At 38.0% G+C, this 23113-nt stretch overlaps 2 protein-coding genes across 3 annotated transcripts; one reads left to right on the top strand and one right to left on the bottom strand.

The window, feature by feature from the left end:
* Window positions 1-494: 494 nt before the first annotated feature.
* On the bottom strand, window positions 495-4253 carry LOC140989018 (uncharacterized). Of its 2 annotated transcripts, none has more exons than XM_073458175.1 (3): window positions 3990-4253; window positions 3302-3412; window positions 495-958 (listed from the first exon to the last, which is right to left on the bottom strand). In XM_073458175.1, the coding sequence occupies exons 1-3, from the start codon at window positions 4104-4106 to the stop codon at window positions 728-730; spliced, it is 459 nt and encodes a 152-aa protein (XP_073314276.1). In that variant the 5' UTR covers window positions 4107-4253; the 3' UTR covers window positions 495-727. The 2 variants fall into 2 exon arrangements, with proteins under 2 accessions (XP_073314276.1, XP_073314275.1); XM_073458174.1 differs by having other exon boundaries at window positions 3942-4253.
* Window positions 4254-16310: 12057 nt separating this feature from the next.
* Window positions 16311-19028, top strand: LOC140987179 (large ribosomal subunit protein bL19cz). Its single transcript, XM_073455587.1, has 5 exons — window positions 16311-16413; window positions 16522-16788; window positions 17456-17542; window positions 17658-17791; window positions 18748-19028. The coding sequence occupies exons 1-5, from the start codon at window positions 16390-16392 to the stop codon at window positions 18854-18856; spliced, it is 621 nt and encodes a 206-aa protein (XP_073311688.1). The 5' UTR covers window positions 16311-16389; the 3' UTR covers window positions 18857-19028.
* Window positions 19029-23113: the final 4085 nt, after the last annotated feature.

Consider the following 23113-nt stretch of genomic DNA (forward strand, 5'->3'; position numbering starts at 1 on the left):
TCTTATAAAATGAATCAACTTTTGTCACAATCTATTCATCCTCCATACCATTTCCAGAGTACAATTGGTTTAAACAGAAATTTAAATCTTTCTTGTTCGCCTATGTATCACGGGGTTTATGTTATCACATGTGCTTTATCAATGTCAAAGTGCCTTCTCATATATACATACCACAAGACATTACACACTATCAACGAGTTTTTTTTTTATTACAGGGGAGGGAGACAAGACTCGAACTCGAGTCCCCGTCAAATAGGCGGACAGACGCTATCAACTAGTTAGATAGTCTGTGATAATCATAGAATATATGTAAAAAGGTAAATAAGAGTTTAAGGTTCAGTTCAAGTGTATATGGAACTATATAACGGAGATTAGGCATAGAGCTGATATTACACAATACACTTAATCATGGCTTCAAATAATAACAATATAAAAGATCGAAATATAATGTATAAATGGGTAAAATTATCACAAAAAACTCAAATGAAAATGTGTTGCCGCCAGAAACTTTAGATTCATTTCCAAGAATAATCCCGCTTATTCGAGAAGCCCTTACTTCGTGCAAGATATGATGTGAGGATTGGTCATATAAAACATCATCAAAGTTTTTGAAAATGCATTTGATATTAGAGTGCACCAAATAGAATTTGGCATTTAGGAGAAACAAACAAGTGTGGCTTTTCTACAAAAGTTACTCATCGACATTTTAAAACAAAAAAGCACATGCTTAACTCACTTGAGCACGCTTATCTGAAGATATTGAACCTTCGATATGCTGATCAGGTTGGGTGCTTTTCAACTTTTCCGTTTTTTCAACTTCAGCTTGATCAAGAAAAGCCCGTGATTGCATTGCCTTCATCATCTCCCTCATTGTCTTTTCCTCTCCTTCGAGCTGAGTTTTCATTAGTAGCTCCGCGTCCTTGTCAATTGGCTTGAAGTACTCCTCAATGGCTGCCTCCTATGTACAATCAACTATTATTCAACAACTGGAAAATTAACTCTGAATATATTGGGAAAAAAACAAAGAAATAAACAAACGAGCACAAGCTGTGGTATAAAAAAACAAGAAGAAGAAGGACTACACCAAGGATTTTGAGGAGTTAATTATATTGCAACTTTTGTAATAATGACTCAACCTTTGTCTTCTATAGCACTAATCAACAAGAATGCACTTTATTGATTTTCTTCATTCTGAAAACAATATTGTATCAAACCTTATTTGCTTAAAAAACAAAATTATACTTAATAAAACAAAATTTTATATGCTCAAACAAAATTTGGATTAGCACAGTCCACCGGTCAATGTGACCAACTTTTAATATGCAATTATGAACAATTGAGTTAACTCATGTTCAATTATTTTCAGTAACGTTAACACTATATACCATAAAAGGTTTTTGAAAATTTTAATTCATAAACATTTTTAAATAACCAATATAATAAATTATCGAAAAAATTAAAAAGTTCGACCACGCCACCCTTTACCAAATGTGACACTAAAACAGGGGTGTAATTTATCAGCATCTATCAACTGAAAAAAAAAAACCAATAACTTAACTCCTAAAATTAATTACTAAAGTGAAAAAAGTGTATAGCATCACTATGATTCTATGAAAACAAAAAAATACACATTACCCCCTACATCAAAATTAATAATCTTTCACAACCCTAAGTTTTTAAAAACCAGGTATAAAACCCCTTGCAAAAGAGCTAAATGTGCTTCATTTTTTTAGAACACGGTGTTTTAAAAGGCTTTTAAATTTACTTGGAGGTACTATGTTTTTCTGATATCTCATAGGAATGATAAATGCAATTTACCCTAATTACTAATATTATTTCATATTAATTATGGTTTTCATTCCAGACTTTCCCATATTAATTAATTCATCATTTCACTATTGAGAAATGTTTAAATACTGCTCTCACTCGGGAGTCCAATCCAATTCTCCTGATTTAAGTGCATTGATTCTAATTAGGAATTAAAATTAAAACATTTAAATTTAAGACAATAAAATTTATTTTCTTTGTACATTTTTTTTCTAAAAAGACAAAACATATAACTGAAATTAAAACCAAGTTCTTATCTAAGTAAAGCATCAACATTGACCTTACAATCTTCACTTAACATTTCATCACAATAGCATAAATTACAACAGACAATGAATCATATATTTATAATAAATTAAAAAAGTAGATAGTTTGAATACTCAACTAAAACAAATACCACAATTAAAAGAATTACTTAAACAAATTACAATATCTTATAAATTAAAACTCTTTATTTAGATTATTTTTGGAGACAAAATAACGTTTCTAAACAGAGAAATGAAACATAAAAGGGCAGTCCAAAGATATAATGTTGCTAAATTATTTATTATTTTAAAAAAACCATGGTTCTCTAATAAATTATGAATTAAAATTGTAAGTCTCAAATTATTTGAATAAACAAACTAAAACTTTACAACAAAAGAAAGCTATTATGAAGGTACAATGAACTCTAAAGTTTAAACTTAGATAAGCTATGGATAAAATTATGCTTGCCTTTAAAATCAAATGCGTAGGAAGAGAATGCCTAGGCATTCAAATTATATCACTCAAACTTGTGAAACAGATATTATGAATTGACCTGCTGAAGCAAAACAAATCAACAGGTAATGAGGTTATGGCTGTGGACAGAGACCTGAAAGAACTCATCCAGTTCATTATTAATTGGATGTCAACCTATATTGACCAAAGTCAATATTGTGTAATTTGGTTGTGTTGAAAACAGGCATCAAAATTGGGTTGCTGAGCTATACTTTCAACATATTGGTAAGAATGATGTCTTATTCTCCGAATGCAACTGCATTTTGTTTAACCTACACTAAAATGTCTTATATTCCAAATCCAACCACATGAGAATTCTGAAACCAAAACATAACACGAACAGACTACACAGAAGGTCAGCTCCATGTCAAACAAGAGCTAACAACTACCACCATGGTTCGACTCTGTTTCAGTGGCATGAATTGCATAAAGTAAAATTAGGCAATGAAATGAGTTTCAATAAAGTCTGTCCCTTTAGATTCCAATAAAACAGATATAAGGGGACAACCAACTGTACAATATACATGCATCAGGTAAACTCTCTCTTTAAAAGTAAATAAATAAATGAACTGAACACCAGTTTGTCAAGTGTGCATGTTCAATCCGATACACACACGGAGATAGATGACGGAACAATGCCAACACATGCTTGAAATCAGAGACTGTAGACCAATAACGTAGCAATGCAATAGAAGTAGTAGAAATGAAAACTTACTGTTTCCTCTAACTTCTTATTCATTGATTGCATATCTTGTACCATCTGTCGCACCTCTGATAAAATAATCTGTTCAGGTACCTTTTGGAGAGCCACTTTCTTTTCTTCTGCCTTTTCAGGGAGAGAGAAGTTGAAGTAAGAATGGGAAATGAGAAGAAATTGAGGAGTATACATTATCATAGCATTTAATCTGGAAGTATAAATTTTAGATTTTCATCTAGTATTGCCAACTAGTTGCTATGATGCCAAACTGTCAACATGGTTGAACTAAGGCTCTCACGTGTACATTTTATCGTTTGAGAACTAATAGATAGCAGTGAGTTTGAAAGTAAATGAGACACGAATCCTCCTCAAATGGAGTCATAGACAACAGGATACTGGCCTCACCGCTTGAGATGGTACGACACTACGCAGCAATAGAAACTACTATATCAACAAAAATATGAAAATCACCTCCCTTTATTTCTTCAATCAAGATATATTCACCTCCCAGACACTAGCAACTCTATTAATTCGTCACATTTCAACAAAAACATTGAATTTATTTTTATCTCTAGAAAGAATTAAAAGAGAAAGTAAAATTTCAGCAATTTCCCACCATGTCTAATCGAATTTTTAAATCAAAAGAAAAATATCGTACCGTAAAAAACAGCCCAGAACTGAAAAAAAAATGGAAATAGAAAGAAACCTTCTGAAGGCGTTGCTGCAGCTGCAATCTATAAGATCGGATCCTTCGTTCTTCATAGCCCGAAAGAACCCTAACATAGAACATCGCTTTTCTCCCAAATTCCAATAGCTTATCCATTTTGTTCTATCTTCTTCAGAATTAGAACGATTTTACAATAGTAATGAATGAATCGACAGCAATTGGTGATCCAAGAATAGGGTTTCGCAAGTTTTTTAGCTTCTGAATTTTGGTGACCTGGGAGGAGCAAGTCCTACATAGTTAAATGCTCAACCAAATAAAAGAAAATTAAATTTAAATTATATGTATAAATTTTTATATTAACATAATAATAGTTTTAAAAAATCCACAATATAATATTTTATTTTTTAGTTTTTTAAAAAACATATATTATATTTTTACTATGAATAATATATTTTAAAATATCTTTTCAAAAAATACATCTTCTATACAGTTAAAATTAATTAAATACTTGTTTACGATATAATTAACTCGAAAAATTATTATAATATCACAGTTGAGTCTTTGCTACATATAGAATATCAATGAATTGTGAGTATATGTGCATAAATCATATTGAGATTGTTAAACTAATTTAATAAGATGCGAAATAAGGATGAATGAGCAATAACATGTTTACTTTGATTGATTTATTATTGAAATTATGCCATATTTTCATATTGAAATATTGATTAACAATCTTAGTATTATCCGAGTGACTCCAACTTCTTTTGGTGTTTTGTTTGATTAAAGAATCAAACTCAACTTCGTTATTAAAAGCCTTAAGCATCATTTGGTTCGGTTTATAGAATGATGAGTGATTATTTATTGAATGATAATCATATGATAAGAAATAATATATAATAATTAATTTAGTGAAGCAAACCGACACAAAAATATATCATTATTTAATCATCGTCCTATCAATTGAATCAAACAATGTCTAAATCCAATCAGACTATCAATTTCATTTCATTGCATACACTAGCCAGTTTTTGTCACTCTTAATTCACGGAATGACAAGAGAACTAAATAGAATACTCGCACATCATAAGAGTTTGCAAAGTAAGCTGTCAAGAAAGATCAACATAATTTTGAATCTTTTATCCTCTTCAATGGGCAAACACAATCGAATACGAAGTACTTGACAAAAAAACTTATTAGCTCATATATAAAAAAACAAACTCAAAACATTCAAATATTAGCTCAAGTAAAAACAGTAGCATAAATTTAAATCTAAATACAATGAAATATGTTGGTGTTTCTTTGTTATGTTTGAGAGAGCATAGATTTTAATAAGTAAAACTAAACAAAACAACGTATTTCATTCAAAGCCCTCGATCATAATATCTATTCTATTTTATAAAAATCGATGACATGATAGAAACCGTCAAGAAAAGACACCAAAATATGTATATTAATATTTGCCCCTCTATTATGTACAAATTCACCAAAATTGTTTTCTATCAAAATTGCAGTATAATCTCTCACTATTCTTATAATTACATTTTGATTCTCATTTAAATATAATTCAAATGAATTATAAAAAATATTGTATAAACACGTAACACGTGCATTGGTGTACTAGTTTATAAAGATTACAGAGATGGTTTATGATACCCTATGAATAGGCTCATCAAGACCAGGCCCAAACTGGACTTGGGTTCCCCGGCCCATTCTTATCCAAAGTAGATGGCCCATGACAAGCACATGTATTCTCTTACAAATATCAAGTTTGAGCGTTCAATTCATTTCATTCACTATATTGATTTTTAGCAACACCCTCAGCTGCACTCTCACTCTATTCACAGTATCTGACTTGAGCGTCGGAGGGGCTACGTCAGGACACCTCCCGACCCCTTTCTAATGGTCTCATTCGTGATTTCATGCCTAGAGTGAATTCGAGGTCTGCATTCGGGCTTGGATCATCTGCTGGAACCGAACCCTAAATTTTAAGTGAGTATCACTTGGCGCCGTCTGTGGGAATACTTGAGCTGAGATGTAGAGATGGTAGATCAAAGAGGAAGCAGAAGAACTAACTCAGCATCATCGCGTCATCAGACAAGACCCGAACAATCTCATCCTGAGACGAGACATGAGCAACCTCGTCCTGAGACGAGAGCCGAACAAGGTCTGAGACGAGAGCTGAACAACCTCGTCCTAATGAGAATGTGGGGAACGTGACCTTGGAACAGTTAGGCCAATTCATTAAAAAGACAGTAGACGATGCCATGAAGATCAATCAAGCGTCTATGTTTGCCGAAGAACAGGCCACTCGCCAGGAACGAGAGGAGAATGTGGAAGGCCGCCAGAGCAGGGTTGAAGAAACACAGCCCCTCCCAAGTGAGGAGAAGCTAGAGATGGAGGAGATGTGGAGGGAGATAAGAATGTTGAGACATCAATTGGGAAACAGAACTCCAGCACCCAAGAAAGAGAGCCTTTTTTCTCCCGCCATTTTGGAGGAAGAGCATCCCCAAGCTTTCGACAATCAAGCGTGGGAGAGTATGATGGGCATATTGACCCAGAAGAACATTTGAGAATATTTGAGAATGTAGCTTTGTTACATCAGTATTCAGATAGTGTTAGGTGCAGGGTGTTCCTGGGCACGTTGGTGAGATCAGCCCAGCAGTGGTTTATTACGCTGCAGCCCAACTCCATACGGTCTTTCGATGATTTTTTCACTGCTTTTTTTCACCGATTTGTTAACAGCAAAAGGCACCAGAAAAATTACATGAGCCTGTTCGTGATGAACCAGCAAGAAACTTAAACTTTGCGAGAATTTATCCAGCGTTTCAACAATGCAGCGCTAGAGATACCAGCGGTTACCCCTGACATCATGATAAGTGCCTTTACCCAAGGACTGAGATGAGGGAAATTCTTTAGATTATTGGTCAAGAAACCTCTATCGAGTTATGATGATCTGTTGGATTGATGGAGCAGCAACCGAGGGAGGTAGGATTGAGGGAGCTGAAAGAGGAGGTAGGAAGAGAGGCGCATGTGTGAGAGAGGAGGATAAAGCTAGAGGAAGAGGACAATTCTTGTCTCATGTTCTTCTGAATAGGAATCGTCACAAGGTGATAGAGGTGAGGAAGTCGGAACGGAGGTGGGATAAATCGCAGAGGGTTGAGAGCGGTGATAGTTTTCCTCCGCCTTACAAACAAGAAGGATCCTCATCCGGGAGTCGGCGGCTTTCTCGCCCGTCCCCTAGGCAAGGGTGAGGCCCTCCATGGATAAATCAGAGGGTATGAGAGCAGAGAAGGGAGGGATGAGGTCAAGATGTCCCTCGGAAGCCTGTCGATCCAAGGAGGAGAATGATTGAGGAAAACCCTTCTATGAGTGGAATGATTCATATGATCTCGGGAGGTGCTACTGATGCAGACTCCGGGCGAGCTCGGAAAGCACACGGAAGAAGGTTGGAGAGTTTTGAGATATCCAGAGATACAGACTTACCACAAGACCCCGTCACCAACTTTGGGCCGGAAGACATTCGAGGCGTTGTGGCTCCACATAACGATGCCTTGGTGGTGACATCCACCATTGTAAATTATGATGTGGCAAAGATCTTTATTGATAATGGAAGCTCCGTGAAATTCTTGTTCAAGAGCACATTAGATCAGATGAAGGTGGAAGGATTTGAGTTTGAGCCGGTCTCTACCCCGCTGTATGAGTTTGCAGGACATGTCATCCCGCCACTAGGTTAGATTGTTCTTCCCCTATCATTAGGAAATGATCCTCGACGGGTAACAAAGATGATAACCTTTACTGTGGTGGACACCCCGTCAACGTATAATGGAATTCTGGGACCGCCAGCCCTAAAGGACTTTAGAGCTGTAGCTTCCACTTATCATCAGAAGCTTAAGTTTCATGTGGGGAAAGGGGGTTGGAGTCTTGTGTGAGGACCATAAAGTCACGCATCGGTGTTATGAAGGAGTAGTGAAAAAAGAAGGAAAGAGAGCGCGTGTGGAGGTTAACATGATCAGGAGATGACGAAGCAATTTACCGATAGTGAAGAAGGAGTTTCAGGAGGTGGTGGATGAAGAGCTTGAGATTATAGTGTTGGGGTCCGAGAAGAAGACACTCAGAATAGCCCCTGACCTTGACCTAGGGGTTAAGGAAGAACTCATTACTTGTTTGCAAGCTAATCTCAACATATTCGTCTGGTCAGTTCAAGAACTTGTAGGGACGACCCCACCCCGGATGTTGCAAGCATCGGTTGAATATCTTGACGAATTCTTGCCCTGTGAAATAGAAGAAGAAACACTTCGGGGCCGAGAAAGATAGAGTTATAAAAAAAAGTAGGAGAATTGCTTAGTGCTGGGCATATTCGAGAAGTGCAATTTCCTACTTGGCTATCGAATGTGGTCCTAGTGCCAAAGAGTTCATGGAAGTGAAGGATGTGTGTGGACTTCAGAGATCTGAACAAGGCATGCCCCAAAGTTTGCCATCATTTGCCCCGGATAGATCAGTTTGTGGACTCCACGGCTGGCCATCAATATTTGTGTATGTCCAATGCTTATCAGGGGTACCACCAAATCCCTTCAGCCGTGGTGGACTAAGATAACGTGAGTTTTATTACCTCTGAAGGAATCTTATGTTACGTGGTCATGCCTTTCGGACTCAAAAAAGCCAGAGCCACATATCAGTGATTGATGGATAGAGTATTTTCTGAGCAGGTGGGAAGGAATGTCGAAGTATACGTGGATGATATCATGGTGAAGTCAAGGGACTCAACCCAGCTCATACCTGACTTAGTGGAGAACTTTTCCACCCTCAGGTCCTATGGACTGAAGTTTAATCCTCAGAAGTGTATCTTTGGGGTGAGGAGTGGGATGTTTTTGGGTTATATGGTGACAAAGAGGGAGATTGAGGCTAACCCCGAGAAGGTCCGAGCTATCCAAGATATGGTTTCCCCCCGATGACCCAAGGATGTTCAGCAGTTGACGGGGAGGATTGCCTCACTGGCGTGGTTAATCTAGAGGTCGGCCAACAAAAGCTTACCATTTTTCTGGAATTTGCGTAAAGCGAGAAAATTTGAGTGGGGTCCGGATTGCGAGAATGCTTTTGAAGAATTGAAAATAATACCTTGATGAACTCCCTGTCCTGGCCAAACCGGCAGCGGTGAGGCTTTTTGGGTATATTTATCTGCCACCGAAGGAGCTGTGAGTTCGGTTCTTGTCAAGCTAGAGGGATCAACTCAATAGCCCGTTTACTATGTTTCACATGCAGGTAAGGTACTCAAGGTTAGAAAAGTTGGCTTTGGCTTTGGTAATGACGGCGAGACACTTGAGACTATATTTCCTATCTCATCCAATTGTGGTGCTCACCAACAGTCCATTGGGTAGGATTTTAACTCATTCAGATATGTCTAGTCGTTTGGTTAAATGGACTACTGAGCTGGGAGAGTATGATATCCAGTATGAACCAAGAACAACTATTAAAGCACAAGCCTTAGTCGATTTCCTGGCGGAGACTGTACATCATGAGAATGAGGACCCTTGAAAGATGTATGTGGATGGTTCCTCTTCAAAGGATAGAACTGGAGTGGAGGTGGTACTGATTTCGTCGACTGGGGATGAAGTGAAGTTGGCTATAAAGTTATATTTTCGGGCATCCAATAATGAGGCAGAGGATGAGGCCGTGTTGGCATGGCTCTGGGTAGCCAGGAACTTGGGAGCTGCACTGGTACTAGTTTTTTCTAACTCGCAGCTGGTATCGCGACAGATGAAGAGGGTATATGATGTAAAGGATAAAAAAAACTTATCGAGTATGCTCGAGAGGTGGACAAGGCTAGAGAGAAGTTCACAGAGGTCATTTTTCAACAGATTCCCATGAAAGAAAATGAAAAGGCGGACACTCTAGCCAAAATGGTCGGGACAATGGGAAGTTGGAAGACTAAGGATGTGGTATTTCAGGTCAAACTCACACCTCACACGAGTTCGCCTGCAGTTGAACAGGAAGAAGAGGATTGGAGAACTGTCATAACTGGTTATTTGAAGGAGAGAAAGCTTCCTGAGGATTCTAGGGAAGATCGCAAGTTGAAAATAAAGTGTTCACGTTATGTGGTAGTTGGAGAAGTGTTGTATCGAAGATCCTTTGCAGGGCCGCTCCTTCGATGTTTGAGTTATCAAGAGGTTGATTATGTGCTCCGAGAAGTTCACGAGGGATGTTGTGGAAATCACTTGGGTTCTTATGCTTTGGCAAGAAAAGTGTTGCTCGCATGCTATTGTTGGCCCTCAGTGCTGAATGATGCCCAAGAGAGGCCGCAAGCATTCGCACGAAAGATTATAAAAATCGTATAGCTCAGTCCTACAATTGTAGGGTGATTCAGAGAAGCTTCCAAGTGGGTGACTTGGTCTTGAGGAAGGTACAAGAAGAACAGAGAGGAAAGTTGGACCCAAATTGGGAGGATCTTTTCAAAGGGATCGAGAAACTTAATTCTGGAGCCTATTACTTGGAGAATGTGCAAGGCAAGGCTTTGAAAAGGCAATGGAATGCTTACCACCATATGAAATACCACTCTTGATTTTTTCTTTGATGTATTTCATTTTTGAATTTGTCCTTATGTAATCGGTTGAAATTCAATAAAACCAAGTTTTTCTGTTCAATTTATGGATGTTACTATTTTATGAGGATGAGAAAAATTAAATTTTACCTATTTATAATGCACCTAGTAGAGGACAAGAGTTGGGAAGAAGAAAAATTAAATTTTACCTACTTAGGCTGCGCCTAGTATAGGAGAAGTATTAAGGAGAAGAAAAATTGAATTTTACCTATTTAAGTTGTGCCTAGTAGAGGAGAAAAGTAGGAGAGAAGAAAAATTGAATTTTACTACTTAGGCTGAATCTAGTAGAGAAAAAGAGTTGGGGAGAAGAAAAATTGAATTTTACCTGCTTATGAAGAGCCTAGTAGAGGAGAAGAGTTGAGGAGAAGAAAAATTGAATTTTACCTACTTAGGTTGCGTCTAGTAGAGGAAAAGAGTTGTGGAGAAAAAAAATTAAAATTTACCTACTTAGGTTGCCTAGTAGAGTAGAAGAGTTGGAGAGGAGAAAAATTAAATTTTTATTTTCTTGCTAAGACATTGCTTAGCAGAAGAGTTAGAGAATGAAAGTGTGAAAGTTTTATTTTCCTGCTAAGGTATCACCTAGCAGACGAGTCAGAGGATGAGAGGTGGAAAAGGCATCACCTAGCAGAGGACTCAGAGGATGAGAGATTGAAGTTTTATTTTCCTGCTAAGAAAACACCTAGCATATGAGTAAGAGGATGAGAGGTGAAAGTTTTTTTTCCTGCTAAGGCATCTCCTAACAGAGGAGTCAGAGGAGGAGGATGTGGAGGTTTTATTTTCCAACTAAGACATCGCCTAGCAAAAGAGTTAGAGGGTGAGGCATGAACGTTTTATTATCTGAGCTACGCATAGTAGTGGAGAAGTGGTGAGGAGATTGAAAATCATATTTTACATACTTAGGCTATGCCTAGTAGAGGAGACGAAGAGACGGAACAAAAGTTAGATTTTATTTACTAAGTTAAGCATGACAGAAGAAAAGATGTGACGAGAAGGAGAGCTCGAACTCTAGTCGATTTTATTTACTCAGTGATTCCAAAACATCGGAGATAAACTCAGAAGAAGTAGTATATTCAAACGCAAGATACTCAGTGTGGTATAAAGTGAGTCTCATACATACCAAAAGTGCGCAAAAAGAGATAACCAAATATAAGCGTCATAAAATCCATAATCGCATAATAATACGGAAAGTAAAGCAGTGCAGTGCGTGACAAATACGACCCGAAGGCATACATTGTCTGCGTCAATGAGAAAATAACATAAGTAAAGGAACGTGATCTAAAGGTCAGGAGGGAGACTCGCTACGAAGTCCTCGAGGTTGATGAAGTCGGTGGAAGCACATGTCGGAGGATAGCCATGAGCCTTGAAGAGGTCGACTGCACACTAAAAACCCACCTCCAAGTAATGAAAAGCTTTATGACCACAAATCTTGTTGAACTCTTCAGACTTGAGGAATTCTTCCTTGAATGAGGTGGCTTCTTTCACATGTTGCGCCTTGGCGTCTTTGAGGTCCCTTCGGGCTTTTGCTGCTTCAGCTTGAAAAGTCTTCGAATCCTCCTTCAACTTTTGGATCTCTTTCGTGTGGTCTTCAATCAGTCGCTGAATCTCCTCCTCTTTCTTCTTCAGAAGCTCATCGTGTCTAGCTTGGGACTCCGAAATCTCCTTAGCGTGTGTCGTTTTATCCTCGTCAATCGTCGCCTGGAGCTGTTCGCGAAGAGCCTCCTCGCGTAAATCATAGCAGGCGTTCGACCTGATAACGTCAGCGCGCTCAATCAACTCTCCTAGATACATGATTCCCTGAATAGAGGAGACGAAAGTAAGAGGACGAAAAGAAAATCAATCATATATTGAATATCAAGTTAAGGTTTAAAGGGAGAAATATACCTAAGTGAAACTGTTGCATGTCCGGCGAGAAAGATCAGACCGTCCCAGTAAACCCAAGAAAGCTGCATCTGCGTGGGAAGTGAACTGATATAATAACTTATGAGCTATGTGAGTGGGAGCTCATCCAACAATAACCGATTCTGGGGTATACAAAGGATGTATCCCCGGCCCAAAAGGATGTTCATCATCTGATCCGGACACCTCTTGAGAAGAAGCCGATGTGATGGAGATCTCAGAAATTTTTCGCTTATCTTTCTGTTGGACTGATGGGCCCGAATCAGTGGACGTCTTATTTTTACCAGACTGCGGAGGGGACTCAGTCTGAGGAGGTGGGGAGGAGGCTCGCTTCTGGGTGGAGGAGGATGAGCATGCCTTTTTCTTCATGGCAGAAGGTGAGCTAGCAAGTTTATTCGCGGAAGTAGAGCAATTTCTCTTCATGTTTGTCGTGAATGCTGGAATAACTGACTTCTAGGGTGCTGATGATGAACCCCCAGCTTTCCCCTTCTTCACAAGCTCCCGGAGAAATATGGCATTCATGACTCTAGTTCCTGCGAATAAAAACAAAGAACCAGATGAAAATGTTATCAAAGAGCATAATAAGTAAAAACGAAACAAAAAGTGTGAAAAGATGAGAATATATATCAACGTCCCACATTAGCTTAATTTTTGTTGGACTTAACCCGGCATAGCACATGAGATCTTCATATAAGAGTTTGGAAATACTAAAGCATCGATCTCCTAGTACACTCATTATGTACATATACGTCTTATCTTTCTTGAAACCCTTGGAAAGCTTTGATTTGGTGAAAATAAGGTAACACTCCGTGGAACAAGTAAACTCTTTGGGAGGTTGGATAAAGAATAAGTATTTTTTCCAGTCTTTCACGTGGCTAGGGACCCCATCAAAACGCTTATGGCTGGATCGAGAGGTCACGTAGAAGGGTCCTTCCTTTGATTTGGCCAAGACCAAGAAGTAAGAGAAAGTGGTGAAATCTAGAGGGAGGTCTAAGGCTCTAAATAGCACGATGAAGCTGCATTTCGAGGGAAAAACATTGGGGGTGAGCTGACCTAGATGCACCTGATAATAACTACTCAACTCCTGGAGGAAATCACATAGGGGAAAACGGAGACCCGCATTTAAGTGGTGTTGGAAAAAAGTATAAAAACCTTTGGGGGCTAGATAGGGCTGGTCCTCGGGGGTAGGAATGATGATTTTGTGGGAAGAAGGGATGTGCCACGAAGCCTTAAGTTTTGACTCGCTAGTGGGATGGATGTGGGATGATAGGCGACCATACCATATATTATCGGCGTTGGATACGTTCATCTGTTGGTTTACATGACGAATTTCTTTACCAGGACGACTATGGTAACAACCTCCTCCTACTCATGGGAACTGAAGGTAAATTCAGGATCTTCTAAGGAAGTCTTACTCTCGTCAGACTCGCTAGATCTCTCGGAATCACTCGAGGAATTAAACTCATAATCAGACGAAAACAAGGATGTTAAAGGTAACTAAACAAGTGGGAGGAGAAATCTTACCCAGAAGAAGCGCGGGAAAATACTCGAGAAATAAGACCAAGGGAACAAGCAGGTGGTGGGCGGAGCGATCGAGCAAAGATGCAATTGAGTGGGTGATGGGCGATGTGCGGGAGGAGGTTGGGCGAGCATGCGGAGCTTGCGGGCAGGCGGCGCTTGCGCATAGGCGAAATTGTGCGAGGAGAGCGCTTGAGGGTGCTAGGCGAGGGGGCGAGCGTATGAGGAGGACTATGGCGCGAGGACGGGCGAGAGTGTGCGGACGACGAGGGCGAGGCGATGGCGAGGCGGGCGAGGAACAAGCTAGGCTGGCGAGGCGAGGAAGGAGGGGCTCGGGGTGACAAGAGGTGGGGAGATGAGCGTAGAGGAGGGCTGTGGCGCGAGGACGGGCGAGAGTGTGAGAGGGCGTGCACGAGGCGGACGGCAAGGGCGATGTGATGGAGAGGCGGGCGAGGTGCAGACTAGGCTGGAGAGGCTATGAAGGAAAGGTGCGGAGTGACAAGGGGTGGGGAGATGAGCAGCGAGGCGGACGGTGATGGGCGAGGATGTGGCGAGCGACAAGGAGGATGTGTGGCATGGCCTAGGGGCGAAGGCAGGAGGGCGAGGCTGATGCAGTGGCTAGGGGAAGCGAGACAAATTGCGATGGGCGAGAGTGTGGCGAAAGGCAAGGAGGTTGTGGGGCGTGGGATGGGAGCGAAGGCATGGAGGGTGAGGATGGTGCAGCGGCTACGGGCGGTGAGAGATGAAGGCGAGAGGCGAAATGGATGTTGGACGGGGGCGAGGCTGGTGCAGTGGCTGCGGGCGGTGAGGTACGAGGACGAGAGGCGAGATGGATGATGGACGGTGCTGCGCAAGGGGCGGTGGGCGATGGGTGATGCGAGGGGCGAGGTGTAGGCTAAGTGATGGGCAGTAGTGCGGCATGGGTTAGCGATGGGAGACGGGTGATGCGTGGCTGTGGCGAGAAATTGCGTGGGTGTGGCGTAGGCATGGGAGAACAAGTGAATAAAGCGAGAAGGAAATACTGTACGTAGGGAGGAGAATAAAGTGAGAATGGATGACTGTTTATAGGGGAGTCCAACACAGATCTAACCCTCCAAAATGGGAAGATGACCCAATTTGTTTCAAAATTTTTGGAGACTAATGAGCAGTAGAGGGAGAATACGCAACTCGCATATTGTAAATCAAGGGCAATGCATTTGATCGAACTTCGAACCTGCAATTTAGTTCGACTTGGGAGGGGGTGACTGATGATACCCTATGAATAGGCCCAAACCGAACTTGGGGTCCCGGCCCATTCCTATCTAAAGTAGATGGTCCATGACAAACCCAGGTATTCACCTATAAATATCAGGTTTGAGCATCCAATTCATTTCATTCACTATTTTGATTTTTAACAGCATCCTTAGCTGCACTTTCACTCTATTCGCGGTCTGACTTGAGCGTCGGAGGGCCTACGCCGGGACACACTCTCGGCCCCCTTCTAACGGTCTCCTTCGTGATTTCAGAGCTATAGTGAATTCGAGGTATGCATTCGGGCTAACATCACCTGCTGGAACTGAACCCTAAATTTTCAATATGCATCATGTTACCAAAAAAGGTCGGCGGTTTTGAAGTAGAGAGGAAGATCTTCAGACTATATGAGCGGCGAGTGTTAGCTTCTCAATATTTTCGAATAATGGCAGCAAGTTCAAAAAAGGTCGCAATTACGAGCGAAGACAATGGCGGTAACCGAAGTGGCAACAACGAAATATTTTTGCACGCATGTTTACTCACTTGAGATAAGGAGTTAGGGATCGATTTGAAAGAGAGAGAGAGATAGAGAGTAGTTTGATATGGATCTATGCTAGGGTTGTGATCCAATTTACAAATTGGGTCAGAAGCTCAGGTATGATCGAATAGTTTGGGAGGGTCATATTATAAAAAATATGTATCACAAATTAGACAAGTGACATGATCTCACAAAAATGTTCGTCATTTTTCAGTTTACGATTTCTGTAATGTCCACTGCTGCTGCACTTGCAGTTATTGTGGTAAGATTTGCTCAGACTTTCTTCAATGGACATATTACATATCTTTATCTATCGTTTTTTCATTCATTTTATTAATCATTCAATAATCGTATCTTTTTTTGATCGAACACTCGCTAACGATCGGTTTGGTTCAATTTAAGTTAATTTTTTAATATTTAAACTTTCAACCGAGCTAATTAATTCAGTTTGATTTATCAAACTAGTGATTTGGTTTGGTTCGATTAGGTTCGGTTCGATTCGTTTCATTCACCTGAACCCTTATGTGTCAACCCGTTTGGTGGATCACACCCGATTTGATCCGGCCCAATTGTACCCGAAACCGTACGGTTCAAATCAGAATAAAATCCAATTTACTGAACCACACAAATAAAGTGGATAAGCTATTTTAGCTTCAATCATGGCTTCCAACATACTGTTACAGGTAACCCCAGTTTATAGTCTCTACTTCCTCTGATGGAATCGGCATAAATTTTTGTGTGATTTTTCTGCTGCCGTTGTGTAATTTTTTTTTGTTTAATTATTTTCGTAGTCTCCGTTCATGGTTCCGAGAATTCCCGTGACTTTGGCCTCCGCCGCGGCGGTTGTGCGGCATCCCTCCGCTGCGGCATTGATTTCTACAAGTTATCGTAAGTTGAGTCTTCCGAAATTGAGTAAAAGTTGCTCCTTTATTGTGAGGGCGGAGGCAAATGCTGAAGTTGAACTGGAAGATAGCGAGGAGGCCGAGGTGACCCAGATTGTTCCTTCTGAGGAGAAATCCCCCAGAAAACCCAGAATCAAGCTTGGTGACATCATGGGGGTAATTCGTTGAATTCAAATTTTGTTGAAATTGCTTTAGGTACAATGTATGTTTATTACCTGCAAAATATATTTTAAGCGGATTTGTAAATGTGACGCCAAGAGAACTGGAGGAAGAGAAATTCGAAATGCGTTTGCAACATGTACGAATGGTGATTGCCGCAACCCAAAAATGTGAGCCTGTTGATTAATACTTTAGGAGTGTAGCGTGTGCAATAATGAACTGGTTCTATCATCTATGTTGGATGTGAAGAGTGTACTATGGTCTGTGTGGCAAGGATGTGACATATACTGTTGTCGATGTGTGGTTCTTCGATGAGATAAAGTTTGAGAACAAGGTGAATAAACTATCAAAACAAGCAGCTAATAGATTCTGGCCCAGATACTTATTCATTAGTTAATAGATTTTTTTAGCAATATTCATTAGGTAGTAGTAATACGTCATACATGGTACGACGATGAATCAAAATCATGATTCACAGTGTGTGTTTTCTGGACGTAAGCGACCTCTTTTGCATACTTTTTCGCTGCATGAGAAGCTCTAAAACTGTGCTAGTACTAGTTCATTCAATTTTACCAGTGAAATCTCTCTTTTCCCTTTTTTGAATTATTAGAATAAATATGTTAATTGCTGTGCAAGCAGTTGAAGATTACTCTTTATCATACAGATTTTGAACAAGAAAGCAATTGAGGCAACAGACAAGGAAAGGCCAACTCCTGATCTTCGGACTGGGGATATTGTGGAGATCAAATTGGTTGCCCTATCATCACACTCTTATAATTATTAAGAACTTTTCACTTTGGTTAAACTTATTATGCCTGCTCACTTTAGTATCTTGAGAATTTTGAATGGAGGCACTTGGTTTACAGGAAGTCCCTGAGAATAAGCGGCGCTTATCAGTATATAAGGGGATAGTTATGTCAAAGCAAAATGCTGGCATCCACACGACAATTCGGATTAGAAGAATAATTGCTGGTGTTGGAGTTGAAATCGTGTTCCCTATGTAAGTAACCTTCACTGTTTGCTTCTGAAGTGGCTTAATCAGACCCTTCTTTTCTTTGCGTTGTCATTGTGCAATTTTTGGTACTTTACTATCGTTTCCTTTTATATCCTCTGAAAAATGGTCAATGGATATCCTTTGAAAATACCAACGAAAGTGAAAATCTGACTAGAAATGGCAGCATTAAAAACATTCAGATTGCTTTACATGTAAGAATAATTAATTTAAAGTACAAGAAAACTTTGGATCTGGAAATTTTCCTGCATGCACCTTAATGCCAAGAAAAAGGTCCATCTAGTCCTGCATGGCATTAGATTTGCGTGGACTACAGACATTGTACGTTTTCAGCATAAGCTCAAGTTTATAAAATTTGTTGGTTGCTAGTCTGACTCTGCATGGCATTAGATTTGTGTGGTCTACAGACATTGTACGTTTTTAACATAAGTTCAAGGTTCTAAAATTCGTGAGACGCCAGTCGGGAGTTAGACTAGCGCCTAAGCCGCTTAGGCGGGGATTAGGCATCGCTAGGCTGATTTGACAGTATCGACATAATAAGATGAAGTTTGGTGTATTAAGACAAGCCAAAAAATCACATTTTCTTGTTGGACTTCGATTTAGGACCTCTAAAAAATTTACTTTTCATTTTTTTATTGGTCTTTTAATTTACATTGTAAGCCCAAAAAACTTTTCAGAAAATAAAGCTCAAAAAGAGAATTAATTAATCCTAGGGCCGACTAGCACTATTTCGGGGCGGTCGGCTGGAACCTAGCGTCCTAGACCGAATTTTAGAACACTGCATAAGCTCTTTTATTGTCTATGTACCTCTAATCATCTCCATCATATGAATTTGTGGATAATTTAGTTTGTGGATTCATTTTGTTCGGTATTCGCCATTTATATTATTGTTTTCTTTTCTTGATAAAGATGGTTTCTTCTGTTTGTGACTCTCTTATTGATAGATACTCACCAAATATCAAAGAGATCAAAGTAGTGAAGCACCGGAAAGTCAGACGAGCCAGGCTGTACTATCTTCGGGACAAACTTCCTAGGCTCTCCACTTTCAAATGAGAGAGATGGTTGTATTTCGCCCTATTCTGGGAAATTATTCTTTTTTTGTTTTTTAACTTGCTAGCGACTTTAGATTTAAGTCATCCAGAAATTATTTGCTCTCTGTTTTGTACGGGATTTCCTTGTTTTACTCACAATTATAGTTATCAAGCTTCTCCGGAGCTATGTATCATTTCTTGTTTGTATCGATGTTTCAGTACAATATCGTTATATATTGTTTCTTACCAAAAAAAATATCTTATATTTTTATTAAAAAAAGTTAACTTTATTATTTTAAAATATTATATATATTTGAATTTATATACGTTATTTCGTAATACAAAATTTTCAAATTTCATAATCTTGTCGTACCGAAAATTTCGGTATCGATAACACACCGTACAAAAAATTTCGGTAAATTCGGTATTTTTGATACAATAACTTCGGTATACTGAAAATTCGATATTTTTTCTTATGCATGCCTACATATCGTCCAGGATTAAGTTAGAACATAATTAGATTGAGCTTCCATAATGAGTTTTTTGTTATTAGATCAATAAGATAATTACTTAGATTATTGTTGTTAATAATCATATCATAATATTCCTTAATTGTTAATTTAGAGTACACAATTACTCTATAATTAAAACCGATTATTGTCTAGTAGTAATTACTAATTGTCTTTTAATGTCCAGCTTTTTATAATTTATCAAATTATTCTTCTAATTTGATTAATCTCTATCTGACACTATTTGAGAACAATACAGGTAAAAAAGGCATTATTTGACAACAATTGACTACTCTAAAACCAAGTAAGCGGTGCAATTTGACTACTCAATATAAAGACGTACATTTTTCCCGTCGTCCAACTTATTGAACGACATATCGAATTTTTTCTAGACCCAAAGTCTATTTTAAACAGTTATGTCAATCAAAAGTGAGCAGAGTAATGGAGGCTAACAGCCCGACTATAATTTCACATACTTCAATGATGCTTTCAGCAATTTGAACAGCAATTTAGCATAATCCGCAGCTTTTTTCCAGTTTCAATCAGAACAATCTACGCACATTTTCCCAGCATAATTTTCGAAGTTCCCTACAAATTTAGCATTCCTAGCTTGCTCATTTCGTTTATTTAAGTAAAAACATGCCTTTCTCTAGGAAATATTCCTCCTTTTTCAATCCCTTTTGCTTTCTACCATCGTTGATTTAATGTCAGAACAAACTCACCACACACACGTGGAACCTCTGTATATTGTGAGGAACACTGAGCAGATAAATTGTGCTCATTCAAAATTAGAAAAAAGTGTCAGAAGCAGAATCTATGGAACGTCTAGAGAAATCATGTTAACTTTTATGGACTGCTAACTTTAACTGGACATAGAAATGCAGTTGGTGATGTATAAAATTTGAAATTTTTTCTATTTAAATTGGGTGACAGCCCCTGCTTGGACCACAGGTCTTAGATTAAAAACCGTCGCATGTTGCTACGATTTTAAATTCCGGCGCTAAAGATAGCGACATTTTTTCACAAACAACTCTTTGCAAAATAGCGACGGTTGCTCACAAACAACTATCTCAAATAGTGACAGTTTTTAATTAGTGACGGTTTATCACATAAACAGTAGATATTAATTTCGCTTCCCCACGTTGTGCTATAGCAAGAGCCCCTGTAGCATCGGTTTTTGTTTAGGGATACAAACGATTGTATGATTTCGAAAATAGTGACGGTATTCTTCAAAAAACCGTCGTTATAGGCCAATGACGACTGATTTAGAGGCGAAATTCAAAATCGTCGCTAAATTCATTAGCGACGGTTTTGACCGTCGCCAGCCTTTTTTTTTAGTAAGGTTCAATGGTTAGAGGATGTTGGTAACTTCATCTCAAGATGTTGTCAGCTTTGATAACTTCATCTTATTGTTCTGCAAAGATAAGATAATGTTGTAGAGATGATGTTAAAATAATAATTTTTTATGTTGAAATATTCATTTTTTATTCTATTAAAATATAGGTAATTAAAAACAAATTAAAAGTGCACACAAGTAAAAATATTACACAATTAAAATATAAAAGATTACAAAAAATACACGAAATAAATAACTTTTTTAAAAAGAAATTATAAATAATTAAAGAAAAATATTTGCCAAAAGTTTGGTGTAGGAGAAATGAGATCGTCATTGTTCCATGAATCCATTTTCATATTTGAATGGCATGAAATCAAAAGTTAATAAATCTTTTTTTGGATGAAGGTTGAATAAGTTGTAATTTTTTGAAGGCATAATGAAGTGAATTTATATGAAATCGAATAATATAGCCGTCGCTAACCAACCGTTGGAGATTTTTATCAATTTTTAATATATTTTTTTTAATGATTTTGGATTTTAAAAAAATTTAAAAGCTAATATGATCTTAATTGTTGATCTACAGCGACCAAGTTATCCCACCCACTCCTTCATTTTTTATTAAGTTTTTTTATTAATTATTAATTATTATCTTTATTTTTTTAAATTATTATCGTTGGATTTAATAATTAAATAATAATACATATTAAATTAAAAAAAAAAAAAAGCAGGGCTTTGGTATAGAGTCGAACTTTTGTCAACGCAACGAAGACACACTATTCCAATGGTATAAATTTATTTTCGTGTCAATCCAATTAAAACGAACATTATGGACTTCAAGTTAAGAGTGGGTCTCATGTGAGACCGTTTCACGGATCTTAATCTGTGAGACGGGTCAACCCTACCTATATTCACAATAAATAGTAGTACTCTTAGCATAAAAAGTAATACTTTTTCATGGATGACCCAAATAAGAGATCCGTCTCACAAATACGACCCGTGAGACCGTCTCACACAAGTTTTTGTCTCAAGTTAAATAGCTTGATTAGGTCTCTTGTAAGCCGGTTTCACGAATCTTTATATGTGAGACATGTCAACCATACCGATATTCACAATAAAAAGTAATTCTTTTAACATAAAAATTAATATTTTTCATGAATGACTCAAATAAGATATTTGTCTTAAAAAATACGACTTGTGAGACCGTCTCACACAAGTTTTTGCCAAATAGCTTTGATGTTGTGATATAGAAAATCAGTTGTTGTACAATAATAGATCATCACATGCATATAAAGTAAATATGCTCCACGCAATACTAACTTCTTCATTTTCACATAAAGTGTACATTAGTTGATAATATTATACCACAAATACATATAATGAGACCGTAATTTCGTACTTAATTAAATGATTTGTCAAATTTAAGTTGTTACCTTTCATAATTATGTATGATTTAAAGTTTAATAGGGTGGTATTAAACTATAATCAAGTATTGTTTAATTGAAATTAAGTAGTACTATATAATTAAGTGTGAGATTAATTTGACATGATAGTTGGCCAATTCGATCTACTTAAATGATGGTCACAAAATATATGAAATTAGAATACATAATTTCATCAGAGTGTAACCACCGAGTATGGTGATTAATGGAGATTAAAGGTTGTATTATGTGATATATTTGGTTTAATAATGCATTTTAATAGAAGGATAATGACCATGAACATGTTCTTTTAAGATAAGGTTAATGACCACGGATATGTGCCTTTAAAAGATGTTAATATAGCTACGAATAATGATATTTAATGTATAATAAATGGTCATGAATTGAGTGATCATTCACCTTACCATTGAAGATCTATAAATAGAGGTCCACAACATGCAATAAAATCACACCCAAATCATACCAAAATTTCAAGAAATAGTGTTGCCAAGTTATCGAGCCAAAGTTATGTCCTATTCGAGTAATATAGGTTTTCCGTTTAGGTGATCGATTATAGAAAGATCCAGCAAGTTCTTCAAGTTTTTGGAGCATATTTCTGATATTACTGTTTTTGTTAAAAAAAATGGACTTAAATTCTGGGAGGAATTCCACTGCTTAATGAGTGGCGACCATATTACTCACTCACTCACCCTTATTCCACTGCTTACTGAGTAGCGACCATATCACTCACTCACTCACCCTCCCTCCCTCTCAGATAAAAATGAAGTTCAGTTACAGGATGAAAAACAAACCTGATTTTGGGGATGGTAAAAAAAGAGAAGATTGTTGTCAACGTTTAAGTTTCATCTTCGTCATCAATTTATTTCAAATTGTGAGCTTCCATACCATATTTAATATTTTGCATTACGCTGCTGTAAAATATTATGTGATTATTTTGGAGTTTTAAAGATTATTTTTCTATTTATGAACAATAGACTAGTTCAAAAAAATTTTAC

This window comes from Primulina huaijiensis, chromosome 11 (genome assembly GCF_012295235.1).
Source record: "Primulina huaijiensis isolate GDHJ02 chromosome 11, ASM1229523v2, whole genome shotgun sequence".
Classification (NCBI taxonomy): Eukaryota; Viridiplantae; Streptophyta; class Magnoliopsida; order Lamiales; family Gesneriaceae; genus Primulina; species Primulina huaijiensis.